Source organism: Motacilla alba, chromosome 11, assembly GCF_015832195.1.
Source record: "Motacilla alba alba isolate MOTALB_02 chromosome 11, Motacilla_alba_V1.0_pri, whole genome shotgun sequence".
NCBI lineage: Eukaryota > Metazoa > Chordata > Aves > Passeriformes > Motacillidae > Motacilla > Motacilla alba.
The window spans coordinates 3591707-3609492 of NC_052026.1; the positions used below are offsets into that span (position 1 = coordinate 3591707).

General features: G+C 41.2%; 1 protein-coding gene across 4 annotated transcripts in view; it reads left to right on the top strand.

Annotated features, from left to right (window-relative positions):
• Positions 1-14044, top strand: part of CEP89 (centrosomal protein 89) — a 36006-nt gene extending 21962 nt beyond the window's left edge. For all 4 annotated transcript variants that reach the window (XM_038148182.1, XM_038148184.1, XM_038148185.1 and 1 more), the window contains 2 exons: positions 5814-5983; positions 10942-14044. In XM_038148182.1, the coding sequence (XP_038004110.1) occupies positions 5814-5983; positions 10942-11167 (396 nt within the window). In that variant the 3' untranslated portion in view covers positions 11168-14044. The remainder of the gene's footprint in view (positions 1-5813; positions 5984-10941) is intronic.
• The last annotated feature ends 3742 nt before the right edge of the window (positions 14045-17786 follow it).

Below are 17786 nucleotides of genomic sequence, written 5' to 3' on the forward strand. Positions count from 1 at the left end.
AAAGAATAGAGAAAGGATACTTACAGAAGGCTTAACAAGATACTAATGAAAACTCGTGAGTGACTCCTCAGAGTCTGACACAGCTGGCTGTGATTGGTCATTAAGTAAAAACAATTCACACGTTGGATAATCAATCTCCAACCATATTCCAAAGCAGCAAAACACGGGAGAAAAAAAATGAAATATTGTTTTTCCTTTTTCTTTGAGGCTTCTCAGCTTCCCAGGAGAAAATCCTGGGCAAGGGGTTTTTTCAGAAAGTATGACAGTGAGACCCCTGGAGAATAGCTCCCCTGTAATCTAGGAGGAAGCAGTCAGAGCTGTGCTAAACCATTTAGATGCTTACAGGTCTATGGGCCCAGAGGGGCTCCATCCCAGGGTGATGAGGGAGCTGGCACATGAGCTCCCCAAGCTATTCTCCATCATTTACCATCAGTCCCAGCTCACCAGGGAGGTCCCAGAGGACTGGAGATGCCAATGTGAAGCCCATCCCCAAGAAGGGCTGGAAGGAGGCTCTGGGAAACTGCAGGCCTGTCAGCCTGACCTTGGTGCCTGGCAAGATCATGGAACAGATCATCCTGACTGCCATCACAGGGCACCCACAGGATGGCCAAGGGATCACAGCCAGCCAGCATGGGCTTAGGAGAGGAAGGTCCTGCTTGGCCAGCCTGATTTCCTTCTATGACCAGGTGACGCACCTGGTGAGTGTGGGGAAGGCTGTGGATGTGTCTACCTGGACTTCAGCAAAGCCTTTGGCATTGTTTCCCACAGCACACTCCTGGAAAAGCTGCAGCCCAGGGCTGGGACAGGAGCACTCTGTGCTGGGCTCAGAACTGGCTGCATGGCCAGGCCAGAGTGGTGGTGAATGGAGCTGCATCCAGCTGGCACCTGGCGCCAGGGGTGTCCCTGAGGGCTCTGTGCTGGGGCACTGATCAGTCCTGTTCAATATCTTCCATGATGATCTGGATGAGGGGATTGAGTCCACCGTGAATAAATTTGCAGATGACACCAAGCCTGGAGCATGTGTTGGTCTGCTGGAGGGTAGGAGGGCTCTGCAGAGTGACCTGGACAGGCTGGATCCATGGGCCTAGTCCCACAATGTGACATTTAACAAGTCCAAGTGCCAAGTCCTGCACCTTGGCCACAAAAACCCCCTACAGGCTGGGGACAGAGTGGCTGGACAGTGCCCAGGCACAGAGGGACCTGGGGGGACTGGTGACAGCCCACTGAACATGGGCCAGCAGTGTGCCCAGGTGGCCAAGAGGGCCAATGGCCCCTGGCCTGGATCAGCAATGGTGTGGCCAGCAGCAGCAGGGCAGGGATTCTCCCCCTGTACCTGGCACTGGTGAGGGCACACCTGGAGTGCTGTGTCCAATTCTGGGCCCTCAGTTTGGGAAGGATGTTGAGATGCTTGAGCACATCCAGAAGAGGCAACGAGGCTGGAGAGGGGCTGGGAACACAAACCCTGTGAGGAACGGCTGAGGGAGCTGGGGGTGCTCAGCCTGGAGAAAAGGAGGCTCAGGGGACACTTTATCACTCTCTACCTGAAAGGTGGTTGTAGTCAGGTGGGGGTCAGTCTTTTCTCCCAGGCATTTAGTGACAATACACAGCCTTAAGCTGTGCCAGGGGAGGTTTAGGCTGGACATTAGGAAATATTCTTCAGAGTGAGAGTGATTGGGCATTGGAATGGGCTGCCCAGTGGAGTCACTGTCCTTGGAGCTGTTTAGGAGAAGGCTGGATGTGGTGCTCAGTGCCACGGTTTAATTGATGAGGAGGTGTTAGGTCATAGGTTGGACTTCATCATCACAAAGGTCTTTTTCAGCCTAATTCATTCTGTGATTCTGTGAACTGAGATACTGGCTCAGTGCCATGGTCAGCATAACCTGAGCTAGTACTTTGGCTGGGGTCAGCATGATAACCTGAGCTAGTACTTTGGCTGGGGTTCCCTGGGAGCTCTCTTTGTAGTTCATAATTGTAATTATGAAGCAGTTTGATGGTCCAGGGTAAGAATTTGAGGAATCCAATTTTTCTGGTACTAAAACTATTTCTTTACAGTCAGAATTCTGCACTGTTTCTCTTTTAATATGAGCTTGGACATAATGTTTGTCTCATCAGGGAGTCCTTCAGCTTCATGCAAAAGGGACAGCTAACACAGAAGAATCTGTCTTTTTTATGAAGTATTTCAGTCAAACATCTAGTAGAATTTCTGTGAAAACAGTCCAGGGTTGTGGACTTTACTAACTGTGAATAGTAAATCTCTGATAACAGAATTTGTACTCCAGTTCATCATTAGACACCTTTTCCTTTCCTTTACTGCAAGTGTAATTAATTTTTAAATTATGCACACACTGTTGATAAAAAGAATTTAGATTACAACAAGTTCATTCATTCTGAATCTCTATTTGATAATAATTTTGTTAGTCATGAAGTTTTAGTAAAAACAGAAACAACCTTTGTATTGAAGACATCTACCATCTAGCATCTCCTACTGTAACTGCCCTATATATTTTCATGCAAGTTTACTAATTTTGCCTTAATTTTTTTTCCTGCCATCTTGCTACCTCTTGCATTTAGAGTACAAAATTGTCACTGATGAAGAGAAAGCAATAAAGATTTGTTCCTAGTACTTCCTGGTCACTGAGGAACTGTGTATTTCAGAACTGCATGTACTCATTGCAGAACTTCCTGATTTGCATAAACAGTTGCTCATGCCAGCACATTTGAAGGAGCCAATGTTCCTATCACCAGTGTTCCTTTGCCATGTTCCTATCAACATTAATCTGGACTTAGGAAAGGTGCTTTGTGTCTGAAATCAGGATACCATGGGTTGATTTAAGTCTTGCTGCATACATGGCTTTTCTGTTCAGAGTATTCATTCTCTTTTGTTAGACTCTAGATTTTTCCAGTGTGAGATCCTTGAAAATTTATGGAGCATTGCTGGCTTTTTTTAAATGCAGATACTTAAGAAACTGCTTCCATTGTTTTGTCAGTCCTAAAGATGGACTATTTTTTCCCCAAATCTTCTAATTATCAGGGCAGGAATTCACCCCTATTTTTGTGCCAAGTTACCAATCAGGAAATACAAGGGCCCAGGTGGTACAGCATATAATATTGCAATGCCTATTTTCCCTTCATTCCCTTCATTCATTCCCTTCCAATTCATTCCCTTCATTCAGATGTTCAAAGTCTTTCACACTCTGTGATGTTAGCTGATGTATAGAAAGAATCTCTAAATTATTCTGGTGTATGTCACTATTTTGTATACTATGTAGCTCATTTCCCAGAGTTAACCAAGGTTGCATAGAAAACAGAAAGTATAACCAAAATTGAAAGGAAATGCATTCATCTTACTGGTAAAGGAAACACTGGATTCTGTTTCACACTCATAAGTTGATCTGTATGCAGAGGAGAGAGAAATGTACCCAAATTTATGCTGGCTTTTGTCTGAAACTGTTTCAGTTTTCTCACACTTCTCCACTCAACTGTGAACTCAGGCGGTGCCTTGCACACACTGCTACTCACACAAAAGTGCTGCCAGAAATCAGGGGCGAGATTGATATCCCCAGAAGGGTTGGTAATGTGTCTCAGGCTTTCTGAGCCTGCTGAATAGAACCTCTCCATGACTGCAACAAAATCATCTATTTCCAAGATCTCTATGACAATCCCAGGAGCCAGGGGCCTCCTAGGAGACCCAGAATGACAGCATAGTGTATACCCTGACCCAAAAATATCATCTATGCATATTTCCTCTACATCATCTGCAGTCTGTTTTACTGTCTCGCTACCACCTGGGAGTAAATTACGTCCTCTTCAGTGCCAGCACCTGCATCCATGATCATTCCTCATCCTGCTTACTATGTCAGGGGCTGCCATGACCAGCTCTAGAGGAAAATATTATGCATTCCAGCTATGTCTTACCATCCTCTTCCTGAAAACTGTCATCTCCACCAGTCTGTTTGCTGCTACCTGCTTCACTTCAGAGAACAGTAGTAGGTTATCCTGAACAATTCAAAGGTGTGAAGGATCTGTAAGTGCCTGTGTCAGTGTGCCCAACCTGCCCATGCTGCATTTTACAGACTTATAATCCATCCATAGAGGCAAGATCAGAACAATGTATCACTCATTCCTAGTTTCAGACTATGATCATATGGCCATAAGAAAAAGGTGCCTTTTTCCCCTCTGATTTTGCAACCATTCTGCACAGGGGACTCAGCTTCAGTTGGCAAAGGTAGAGCAGGAGTGCAGAGCCAGCAGAGGCAGCTGTGGGCTGTGGAGGAGCAGAGTGCAGCTTAAAACACAAACCTCAGCTTAAAGCACAGACCACGCTGTAGCTGGATGGTCAGTGAGCACAGGATGGAAAGCAGGGCTTCACCAGTGCTACAATTCACCAGCCTGCCTTGCCCGTGATAAAGCTGAGAGAGGAAGTTTGCTCTTGTTCTTTGAAATGATTATGGGTTTCTGATCTACAGAGGGCGTTTCAGGTCTCACACCTGGCTGGACCTGGCAAGTGCTGGGGCTTTTACTGACAGAGGGGGAGGTTCAGCTGTTTCCCTAAGCTCTGCACTTCCTCTAGGCTGACTCTGAGCAAGCTTCTGTTCAGAAGGAACTTGTTTACTTTTAGCCTTCCATAACATTACTCTGAATTTTGAGACTTCTCTGGGAATCTAAAAAGTTGAGTGATGTTACTGGTTAACTTGCAGGCTTCTTTTTCTTCTATTAGAACTGTCAGGGAGGTGTTAGGATAAAAATCCTATGTAAGTCAGCCTTAAATACTGATTTAATAATATTCTAGGTAAATATTATCTGTTTGCAAGTGCTAAAAAGGAAACAGTTTGTGGGAAGGATTATTTAGCCTTATATACAGCATGTCTAAAAATGCCTTTTTTTTAGTTCTTCCAAAAGGCAAACTTGAGTCTTTCTCCCCTGATTCAGATGAAGATAAAACCTTAGTGATTAGCACCTGAAATAAAACTTTAAAGTAGCAAGATATAAATAGCAGTATTTTCAAAGCTTCACTAAATTAGCTTACAGTTTTATTAAAGGAGATGTTTCCATCCCAAAACTCTGTTCTATAGCATGTAGGAAACATCACAGTATGCAGAGAAAATAACAGTTTTAGCATTCTGTTTGTAATAATGAGAAAATTAGTTAATATTGGATTTTGGTATTGTCAAGAGCAGCAGCATCTGGAAATGTGTAACAATACACAAACCAGTTTTCAGTTTCTTGTGTGCTTATGCAATTTAACGGGGATGTTATTTCAGAAAGCAAGTTACTAATTTCTTCTTTTTGAGATGAGACCAGTCATTAGTTATCATTTAGTTATTATAGCCATTAATCAAAAAATCACTTGTGCTTCACTGAACAAGAGGACTGCTACATGAAGCAGCAAGCAAAGGTATTCTTTTCTTCCTCTTAGTATTAAGATTAAACAACTAACAAAACAGAAACACTTTTTCAGGGTATGTACTGATAAGTATGACTGTTAGGAAAGTGGAAAGCAAGCTGTGCTGTAAAGTGTAGCTTTGTGTCTTGGAAAACAAACCTTTCTGTTGCAGGTAATGAAACAAACATACAGTATGATATTCATTGCACACAGTAGTTTTATATGCAGAACAAAATTAATGTAACACCTTCAAATTAACAAATAGGTTAAAAAAATCCCATAATGCAACCTACCTGGCCTAGTTAAGCCAGGCAGCATTGATGTAAAGATTCAACTGAAAATCAGTATCTCTAACTCTTTCTTTTGTTGGTAATGACTTGTCTTTATTTCTCCTATAATCCCACTTTTCTATTAACTTTAACCCTTACAGGTTTATAAAAAGAAAGCAGCAGGGAAGCTTGGAGATATCAGTCTCAAGATGACTGAGCAGGAGAAAGAATTTGAAAGGAAGACTGCTCAGTATGAGCAAGAAAAGAAGCACCTGCAGCGTCTGCTGCAAGACAAACAGGAAACCCTCAAGGAGGTGCTGGAGCAAAACAGGTGAGTGGGGCCCAGGCAGGAGCCATCCAGGCAGGCCACACAGGTGAAGGGACAAGGGAGAGCACCTGCACACAGCCACCAGCAGAGAAAATGAAAATGCTGAAACCCTGCTCCTGATTGCCAGCTCTCAGAAAGGTCTTTGCAAGGAGGAATTTATTCTATATGGCTACTGCTGTTCTTAAGACTCTTAAGAAGGATGTGAATCTTTGATAATTTGAAAGGATTCTGTACATTAAGATCTATGTTGATTTATTTTAATAGCACCTTCTGCTAAAGGCTGGACACTTTCCCATTCATAGCCCTCCGTTTTCAGAATAGTAGGAAATGAAGGGAGTCTAATGAGTACACCAAAGATCTGTTTTCTTTTGAATCTGTCTTTCTGATCTATTAATAAGTGACTTAGATTGGCTATGTGCAAAATAAAGAGAAGAAAATGCAACAGATTTATAGAAGATTATGACTGCAGTGTTGAGATATCCTTTAAATACAGAGTCCTTTAAAGGTATTTTTCCCTCTGATAGTGGAAAGCTTCATAGCACATTTACATTATCAGCATAAAAGAAAAACAGTTTCAGTTTACAACTGAAGAAAAGCAATAAGCAGTCATTACTCAAGTCATCACTGCCATTGTGAAATATAGACTTAAATAGATTTTAACAGACAATAGAAAAACAGGGCTTGGTATAATCTACCTTATATCAGTACAGTCCCTCTCAGTTACTTTATACAGTGCAATTAAATAGCTGTAAGTAGCAGAGTTGTACAATGAACATTCCATTAATCTCTGAAATTCGCATTAAAAACCAGATTGAACTGATTCACATTTCTCTGAAAATAGTTATGTAGGATTTTAAACTAATTAGATGACTTTCATGGCTCAGGGCACATGTTAAATTTTTTTTACTGTAGAGAACAATTAAATAAAGATGTTTTTTTTTCAACATAGGATAGAGCATAATTTGAAGTCCCACAATATGGATAATTCAAAATTTACCCTTCTAGCCCCAAAGTACACAAATTAGATGATGTAACACAGATGTGTAAAATAATTAATTACACTTTCCATACAGTACACTAAATCATTTTTACCTTTTCAGTCCAAACACACACAATTAATACTTGCAGCTTCCTTTTAAGATACAGGATCTGCACCTGGAACTACACCACTATAGTCCATTTAACTGTATGATGATGAAGAAAAGTGGCTTATGGAAACAAGCCCAAGATTAACCCCATCAAGATGTGTCTTTCATTTCTGTAGTCCCCAACATTATTGAATGGTGTAATGAGTGACTGCTTTTTTCTGGTGGTAGTTAAATCTCAACAGTAATTATTAGAATATAATATAATGAACACAACTCTAAAGGTAAAAAAGAATTTTTACTGTCATATTCCGAGTAGTATTTTGGTTAACCTCATTATTCACTATTTTCCTTTGATTACTATATAAAAAAATATAGATTAAAAAAATTTAAATGTTACTGAGAAGTCAGCTGAATTCTATACCTCTATAAGAAATAATAAATTTTTATGCTTATGAAACAAAAATCAATAAACTGACGGATAATTAAATAATAAATTTAATAAAAAATAAAATAATTAACTGGCTGATACTGTTCATATGGACTAGTTTCTTCATATTCCATTATTCTTCTCAAGTACTGCAATATAGTTTCCCAAGGTAATCCAAATATGTATCTACTCTTTTATGCTTATCAGCCAGAAACTAAACATGTATTTTGGTCTTCTTTGTGTATTTACGATTTTATCAGGTTTATTATTTTCTTTCTCCCTTTACACAGTCACAGGAGTAAGGAAGGAAAAATTATTTGTAGTTCAGATGTTGCTCATCATCTCTAGCGTGGCAACTAAAGTCCCTTAGTGCTAGGAGAGTACCAAACATTTTGATTTACTGTGACTAGCTGTGTTTACAGGGTAGATTTTTAGTCCAGAATACTGCCTAGCTGATAATGTTTCTGTGCACAATGCCTACATAGACATTAGGATAAGTGCATACAATCAAATATTTATTCTCTAATTTCTAATTTATTCTCCAATTTCACTGTTAGGTAATGAAAATCAGAGTAGCATGCCACATTTTAAGCAGAAAAGCCAGTTTACTTTAAAATCTAGCTGAAAGTATGAATCACTGTAAGCAAGTGAAGACAGAAAACTATTTCATATCATTTATTTTGCTCTTGCATTTAGTTTATTAATATGGAGTCAGTAAACTGGGGTGAGTCTGACTTAGCTACCACCGTGAAATTCTTTATCATAAAAGCATACTGTACCTGTTGCTGGTAAGTTTTAAGTTTTCTTGTAAAGCAAAGTGAAATCCCACTTCAGATGTGGCAAGAGCCCCGTGCTCTCAGGGATGAGCAGAACCTGAAGAGGAGCACAGCACACCCGGCTGGTGGCAGGTCACTGCCCAGCCCCTGTGTGCCCAGAGGCAGAGTAGCTGCAGGCACAGCATGCTCACAAGTAGTGCGTGTGTAGACAAAGAGATGTGTTCATGTGCTGCTTCTCTCCTTCTGTTTTTAACAGTGTACTCCAAACTAGCATGGGCTTTCATCAAACATAACAGAGATGACTTGCCTTTCAAATTTTCTCCCCTCCTGCATTCTTTCAGCTCATAACAAAAATCAGGAGTTCCACTGCTTACCCATTGCATCCAAGGGATGAGAGTTTTCCTACTTGGTTTTCAGAAGAAACACATATAGATATACTTGTACTTTTGATAAAAAGCTTTTAAAGATAGGCAAATTTCCCTTCCTGGAAGCTGTTCTTTAGAGCCTTATCAGTAATTACAGCCTTTGCTAGACAATATTGCAAGTTCCCAGCAACCTTTAATGAGAAAGCAATAGCATTTTGTTTTTCAGGCAGCTGATAATGACATCTTTATTAGTCACTGAGTAACCTTAAGAGATATCAATATCACAACCTTTCCTTAGATAAGAGGTTTGAGATATAAACAAAGTTCATGATCCTAGGTAAAAAAACAGGTTCCTAAATGTTTCCAGTCTTATTTGACAGGTCATTGACCTTTATGAGTTTTCTAGGTCAGAGTTTATTTCGTAAGACTTCTGCAGAGAAACAGTACCTCAAGGCAGTCACAGCTGCTGTGCTTTGGATGCAGAATGAAGGTTTGAAAGTGCATTAAGCTGTCCTTGGGAGAGGGTGAACAGCAGGAAAGCTTTGCAGTTGTGTGTGTGCAAGGGGGAGGAGCTGTCTTATCTGTGAGGATACATACGAAATTATAACCATAATAAAAACCTTTGTGATAAGGAATGTGTAAATAAACTGTCACAGGATAGATGAAAATAAATTTTTGAGCCAGCCCAAATAAGATTCTGAGATTTAAGGCTGAATGAATTTAATTCAATGAGGGCATGTCTTTTTTAAAGAAGAACCTTTCAGAACCTACATCTAGTAATTTTTTCATCCTCAAATATCAGTGGGGCACTGACATTTTGCTTTCTCTCAACAAGTTATAAAATGGTTAGGGGTTGAATTAAATTTTTATTTTTACTTATTTAATTAATAATAGCTTACATTAATAAGAAATGAATTTAATGTTTTTTGTCTAAAGGCATCTGAAAACAGCATATGTATCTAAACTGAGCATGTATACAGTTTTAAATGCCAAAAGGCAAATACTTGTGTTTCAAGAGGCAAACCAGCTGTAGAGGCAAGGAAATTTTGGTGTTGGGAAAGATGTACAGAGCATCAGCAGCTGGAGTAACCATGCTGCTCTATAATCCAAATTCCTTAAGGGAGGGGAGGTTGTGACTAGCAAGAAGACACCCTCTCCCTAACCAGTTCTGCTGAGTGCATTTTTAAATTTCAATCAGGTCAAAATTTTCAAACAAAATCCCCTTGTGTAGCTACACTTGGGATGCTACTGCTTCTTCTCAGATGCTGACCTGGGAAACAGCTGAACTGTGAAGCAGTACCCGACTGCAGTTGTGTAGTTGTGGCACTGTAGCTGTGCCACACTGCAAAGCCTTACCTGGGACTGCAGCGTGCTCTGACTGCTCATTCCAAAGCCAGGTCAGTTAGCACTCTGCCTCTGCAGCTCTCAGCTCTGTTTAAAATTAGTCCTCCGAGAAGAGTTCAGATTCACAGAATCACAGAATCACTGGGTTGGAAGAGACCTTCAAGATCATGGAGTCCAAGCCAGCCCCAACACCTCAACTAAACCCTGGCACCCAGTGCCACACCCAGGCTTTGTTAAACACACCCAGGGATGGTGACTCCACCACCTCCTGGGCAGCCATTCCAGAACTTTATCACCCTTTCTCTGAGAAAAACTTCTTCCTAATATCCAACCTATATTCCCTTGGTGCAGCTTGAGACTGTGTCCTCTGGTTCTGTATTAAAATATGTGTGCTCATTTTCCATGCATCAGCTTCAATTGATCCTCATTTCCTTATTATTTTGTATTTTGACATGCACTAGGAGTCAAAGGAAACCCAAGCTCTTGGGCTTTGTCTGCCTTCTAAGCTGATAGCACTTTTGTTTGGCTCCCACAAAGGTGCATTAGCTGAGCAGAGTCCGACACTGATCAGACCCCTGGGGCTCAGAGGGGTGAGCACAGGGCTCTGGGCAGTGAGAAGGGGCAGTGCTGTGTGGGGAGCAGAGCTGTGCTCACCAGGGAGCCTGAGTCAGTGCAGAGTGGTAGTTGCAGTATTTGGGTCTCACATGCACTGCTCTGTGTGCAGACTTCATCCAACTTGTTACCTGATGGGTAGTTTGACATGGGTAGTTTTCTGGTCATATCCTATTTGGCATTCCATTTAATGAGCTTTTTCAAAAGGAAAAAAGGAATGAATTTCAATCAGGCAATTTCAAGCACCTAAATACAGGCCAGTTCTAATTTGCTTATCCACGTACTCTAATTCTGAATTTCAATGCTGAAACATTGTTAAAGTTAGGATTTCTCTTCATTTTTTTCCTAGGAAAACAGAAGGGGAACTTGAAATCATGTGGGAATCCACAGCCAAGGAAAACAGGAGAATGAGAGAACTCTTACAGAAATCCCTGAGGAAGAACAATGCGTGGAGTGCTATCACAGCTCATGAGCCACACTCTCAGAAGGACCTAGTTTATGGACATGATTTTAGCTATTGTGATGTGAAAACTTCATCCCCTACTGAAAATGAAATTCAGCAAGAATGTCAGTGATAAGAATCTGCATCTCTTCCAAGAAAGAAAACTTGGTGCCTGAATTTGACTTTTTCAGCAGCACAAGGTGCAATGGAATGTTTGCTGTCTTCAATATTAGTGTGTTTTTAGGGTCATCAAAATGACAGCAGCATATTCTGTACTTGTACTGTAAATAATGTAAATCTAGCCTAAAATATTACTTTGCTATTTGAAGAAAAGGCTGTTCATTCTTAAGACAAAAGGTGGTGCAACTTTAAGTTAACATGCAAAATCAAGTAACTAGTTAACAGGGTAGGCAGCTGCTAAGCTTGGTGTTCAGCACAGACACACACCATGCCACAAACAAGTGAGCAGCAAGACAGTGCTTGGTAAAATTAAAAGGACAAGTTTCAGTAAATTCTCCCTAAAATGCCAGTTGGAGTATGATCCAAGCTGAAAAGAAGGTGTGGCTTGTACTTTTTCTCATGAGGAAGCATTTTGACTTCCTAAGATGCAAGGATGTCCTAATACTAGATGGTGTGCCAAAAATCTTCCTGTGTCAAGGACAGAGAAACATTTGACTGTGGAGCAGACAAGACTGAAACATCCCCATGACAGCTGCTGCTGCCAGAATGCACAAGTGGCCGGTGTGTAGATTTACAGGATCCCTGGAGGTGTTGGGAAGCTCCTGCCGTGGGTTTGACAAAGGGACAAGCTGCCAGCACAGGATGCAGCTCTATTCCAGATTGTTTTGTTCATCCTGCTTCAGACTCAGTGGCTTCAAAAGCCACCCAGAGCATTCTCTGAGGCAGTGCTTATTTTATTTGCCTTTAGATTATTGACCTGTATTTGTCTTAGCTTTCAGATTTGTTGCTTTTTCACAATATTGCACATCAACTTTGTAGTAGTATGTATTACTGTGATATGACTTTTTTTTGGATTTACATAAAACTTGCTGGATCAGCTTTTTGGTTTTGCTTCATTTTCTTAACAAAACACAAATGGTACCAGAAAACTGTAACAATACAAAAAATGTGTAACTATCATTGTTGTGTAGTATTGGAAATAATGAAGAATTTCATTGGCTTTGATCAAAGTTAACAAAAAGAGCAGAAAACCAAGTTAAAATACTAAGAGAAATGCATAATATTTGTGTCTAGAAAGGTTTCTGCAGCGTTTTCCTGCAGGGTAAGGCCATGACTCAGCAGAATGGCTTTATTCAGGAGAGGGTGGGGACAGCACTTCCTGTCACACCGTGATGGCCAGGGACAGGCAGATGTACAGCTTTCTAGGCCAGGTTCTGCAGTACAGTGCAAAGCTAAAATATCTACAGACTTTCAGAGCGCTGGCAGAACCTCAGTGCACTCAGATTACGGGAGACCTCCAAAGTAGCTCAGTCATGTATGTGCAGGCAGGATTTTAGGATGTACTTAAATGACTTCCCTTTAATAGGAATCACACGAGTGCAGCAGCCTTACCAGTTCATCAAGGGACAACTTCAGCCTGCCAGAGTCTTTAAGAACTGATTAACAGAGCTACTCTCTAACAGCACACTATCTTTTGGTCTCTGCTCAGAGACTTAACAAGAGCTACACCTTTGAATCCTTTCACTCTCCTGGCTTTTTCAACTCGATTGTTTTACAACATACCAACCAGAAGCTATTTTTAAGCACAGTCTTAAATAACTTCATTAATACGTGAAATTGTCATGGGGGTGGTCTATCACTAAACCAGTCCTGTCCCCTATGTTCTTTGAATTTGAAAAAAAACTAATTTGAAATGTCAGCTCTGAAATACCTCTTCAGGCAAGTTGGACAGGCATACACACTCCTCTGGTTTCCACACTAGCTCCAATCTGCAGCTGTGCAGAATCTGGAAGAGCAGGGAACTTGGCCACACCCACAGCTTTTCACCTTTTTAAAGGCAGGTTTTCATGTCATATTTTTGAATATAAGCATCCATGAATATGCAAATACAATCTCAGAACTGATTTAATATCTACAATGTTATCCTCATCTGGTTTTAATTGCCCTTTTGAGTGTGTTTTAAGAGTTTGTAAAAACAAGCAGCTTCGCAAGGAAAAGCTATTGTATTGGTAATTCCTTAGAAAAAGAAGCAAGATTTTCAAAACTCTCAATACTGGCCTAACTGTTTTTCCACTGAAGTGACCTGGGAAAGTCTTGGAACTGTACTTTTGCCACACCTGCTGCCCAGTTTCACAGCTCTTGTTTTAGAGTAGCTTTTAATACATGGTTCAAAGGGCAGCACCTTGCCAGTGACACTCTTAAAGCCTTGTTCAGAACACTTACTTTGCCATTTGCATATCATTAAAATATAACTTTTAAATGAACTAACATTTAATCAAATCCCTGGGTGATTCTCCATACTCAGTTTCCTCAGGAAAAAAACGGAGAACAAGTTACGCCCCATGGATGAAAAAGTCCTGTGGCTCAGGAGCACTTTTTTGGCATAACAAAAATCCTGTTACAGGCTATTTTAAATACATATGAACATATTTTAAATACATATGAAGCCATTTGGCATACTTGGACAGTAAAATACTGGAATTGTTTCAGATCAGCAAAAGTAAAGCCATTTGCAAGTGTGCCAAGTGTTGTACCAATAGAATTGATGATTAGAAAGATGCTTCCCTCCAGTTCCTTCCAAGTTGATTTTCTCTTTTATTAACAGCTGAAAGGATTTGTTTTCCTGTAAATCTCTTTCAGATGAAACATAAATCTTATGCTCTGTATGTTTTTCATCTTGCATTAAGTTTTGTAACTTGGTTTTAGTATATTTCTGTGTACAGAAAGTACACAATATAATGCTTATTGCTGACCATTGATTTGAGGACTAGAAAAAACCATCAAAATACTAGCATTGCATAAATAAATGTTCTTTTGAAAAAAAAAAAAAGAAAATACGTTTTTTATTAAAACATGCAACATTTAAATATAAAGGAAAAATAAAAACCAACAGAAAAGTCCTGCTAAAATGTCTAACAAAGTTGATAATTTTAGGAGCTAAATTGCCTAGCAGGTAATGCCACTACCTAATCAAACCAAAATTCAGTGTCTCAAAAGCTTTCTAGAAGGGAGAACTCAAAGGGTGTTTGTGCAGGGCCAGGAACTGAACTCAGTGATCCTCGTGGGTTCCTTCCAACTCAAGATATTCTGTGATTCTGTAAGTCATCTTTCACTCTGTGGAGGAAAGATAACCAGATCCAAGTAGTTAATGAGGGTTCAGCTGCAGCTGTATCTAATACTGTGTGAGATAATACATTAAAATTTCTTATTCTGTAAAAATTCACTGTAGTAAAATACCCTATATTGTTTATTCTTTCACATTATTTGCTTCCATTATTTCTTTCTCAGCTGAAGCCAGGTGGGTGGAGCTGTCACCTCAGTACAATCAGCTCAGAATAGCTTTTTGCAAGGGATGGCAGAAGGGTTCTGCTGAGGCTACCTGGCATGACATCAGTGCAGTGCAAAAGGCACGGTGTAACATGGTGAGTGCTTTTTAATCTAAGCACAACATCTCTTGCAATCAACAAAATGATTAGCAAAGGTGCTAAGATCACAGGAGATGAGATGCTATCTTGATATTGCAGCCCTTGACTGATTTCACTTGCATTTTCCTGCTCTCATTTTTATAGCATTTTTTACAGCTCTCATTTTCTCCTGCTCTCATTTTTTTCCAGTCTAGATGATGTTCATATCTTCTAAGTGTGTCCTGTTGTAAACAACTCAGCGTTCTGGGAGCTGAGGGTTTTAGTCCTAAGACCATTGAATGGTTTATGACACTGTCATAAACCTTACTGGGTACCATCACATGGCATACACAGGACCAGCAAGGGATCAGGCCCAGCCAGCATGGATTTAGGGAAGACAGGTCCTGCTTGACAAACCTGATCTCCTTTTATGACCAGATGAGCCACCTGTAGGATGAGGGAAGGGTTGTGGATGTGATACCCACAGCCAAGACTTCAGCAAGGCTTTTGATACTGGCCCTCAAAACATTCTGCTGGAGAAGCTGGCAGCTCATGGCTTGGGCATCTTCCCTTGGATGAAAACTGGATGGAGGCTGGGCCAAGGTGGTGAGTGGAGTTAAATCCAGTGGGCAGCTGGTAATTAGTGGGGTTCCCTAAGGCTCCCTGTTGGGGCCAGTCCTTTTTAATACTATCATGGCTGGAGTGGAAACTTCAAAGTTTATTAGAGAAGCTCCCAGTAGGTGCAGAAAGGACCCTGTGCCTTCTAAACTCCCCAGAGAGGGGCCCGGGGGCAGCTGGATCCAATCTTAGTCCCAAACTGTCAGCAGCTTCAGTCTAAGGAATTACGGAGGCACGATTGAACATTTGTACAACTTTGTCCTGCAGAATTAAGGATGGCAAATTAGATATATTTATATAAAAATTAATTATTTTGATAAATTATTAGACAAAGGATCTAATATCAGAATTAATTACTGCATAATATGGGAGCTAAAACTACTAGTATAGTGTAGCATAGGGTAGGATAGTGCACTTTATCAAAGCAGTCGTAGAGCAAAAAAAAAGCTTTGTATCAAAGCTATCAAAAAACCAAATTCTTAAGTAGAGATTGATGTAACTCACCCGTACACTCACCCAGGCTTGGGGCAAATCCTGTTCACCCAGTCTTGAGGAGTAATTTGGAGGGTGTCTCCATCCAAAGGAGGAATTCCCATACACACTACAAGAAGGGGCGTGTTAGAAGAACCTGCCATTTGGAAGTGGGACTGAACTTTTCTAGTGTAAAGTGCCTGACTGCCAGTCATATGTGTCCAGGTAGCTTAGCAGCTTGCCTGCCAAATCTTTGCCTCATAGTCAGGATATTAATTGGGGATTGATGCTGGTTTTAGGTTAATTCAACAGCAAAAGCAGCACATGAGCCCCTCTCAACCCACCACTGACAGCTTTGTAAATAGGCATTGTCTGACCTCATTCCAGGGCAGAGCATCCTGCTCCAAGATCCTTTATTTTGATGAGAGGATCCAGTACACCCTCAGTCAGTGGGAAGTCACCACTAAGCTGGGTGGCAGTGTTGATCTGCAGGAGGGCAGAAAGGCTCTGCAGAGGGGTCTGGACAGGCTGGGGAGATGGGCTGAGGTTCAGGTGCAGTGCCAGCTCCTATCTTTGGGTCACCAACCCATGCAGTGCTACAGGCTGGGGAAGGGTGGCTGGGATGCTGGTCCACAGCAGCTGAACCTGAGCCCAGGAGTGCCCAGGTGGCCAATGGCACCTGGCTTGTATCAAAAATGGTGCAGCTGGACCAGGGCAATGATTGTCCCTCTGTGCTGGGCACTGCTGTGGCCAGTTCTGGGCCTTCGCAGCAAGAGAGACATTTTGGTGTGGAGCCTGTCCAGAGCAGGGCAGCAGAACTGGGGAAGGGTCTGGAGAGTAAGTGCTGTGAGGAGCAGCTGAGGGAGCTGGGAAGGGGCTCAGCCTGGAGCAAAGGAGGCTCAGGGGGCCCTTCTGGCTCTGCACAACTCCCTGCCAGGAGGGCACAGCCGGGGGGTCGGGCTGTGCTGCCAGGAACAGGGACAGGAGCCCAGGGAACGGCCTCAGGCTGGGCCAGGGCAGGCTCAGGGTGGACGGCAGGAGGAATTTCCCCATGGCCAGGGTGCTCAGGCCTTGGCAGGGGCTGCCCAGGGAGCTCTGCAGTGCCCATCCCTGCAGGTGTCCCCGGAAGGGCTGGAGGTGGCACTCAGGGCTCTGGGCTGGGTGACAACATAGTGTTTGGTCAGAGGCTGGATCTTGAAGGGCTTTTCCAACATCAGTGATCCTGGGATTCTGTACTCTCTGTTCATTTGGATCACAGCCTGCGTGAGGTCGGCTTTCCTGAAAATGAAAGCTGTATATATGTAGTTTGAAGAAGAGCTGAATTCCTGTTGCCTCTGAAAATGTTTGTGGTTTCTATTCATGTTTAAGATTAAAGCAGAGTGACAGCAATCCCTAAGAGCAGAGTTCTGTTGTTTGTGCACTGTGCAGCTGCATCGAAGCCACCAAATTGTATTGCCAATAGTAGCCACTGGCCAGTGCAGTTTTCTCCACTCCTTCCTACTACATGCAAAACTGACATACTGCTGCAGGATAAGCAAGCTCGTGATCTGATAACATTGACTGTAGTGTCATCTTTGGAGGGAACCTCTGGGAGTTACAGATTTCAAACTCGTGTGGTGTCTTGCTTTAAAAGAAAGGTCTCTGCCAAGGAAGGTGGGAACTTTCCTGGAATGGGGAATATGACCCCATTCTCACCAAATTATTATTACTTTGAAAATATGGGGTTTCAGGCAAAGATATGGGAAAAGGAATAACAGTTATTTCTATATATGGGAAAAGGAATAACAGTTCTTTATATATATATATATACATAAATATATGTGCATGTGTGTAAATATATATAAGTATATATATGTATATACATATACATATATATGTATATATATGTATATACATATACATGTATATATATGTATATACATATACATATATAAGTATATATATGTATATACATATACATATATAAGTATATATATGTATATACATATACATATATATGTATATATATGTATATACATATACATATATATGTATATACACATATACAAGTATATATGTATATACATATATATACTTATA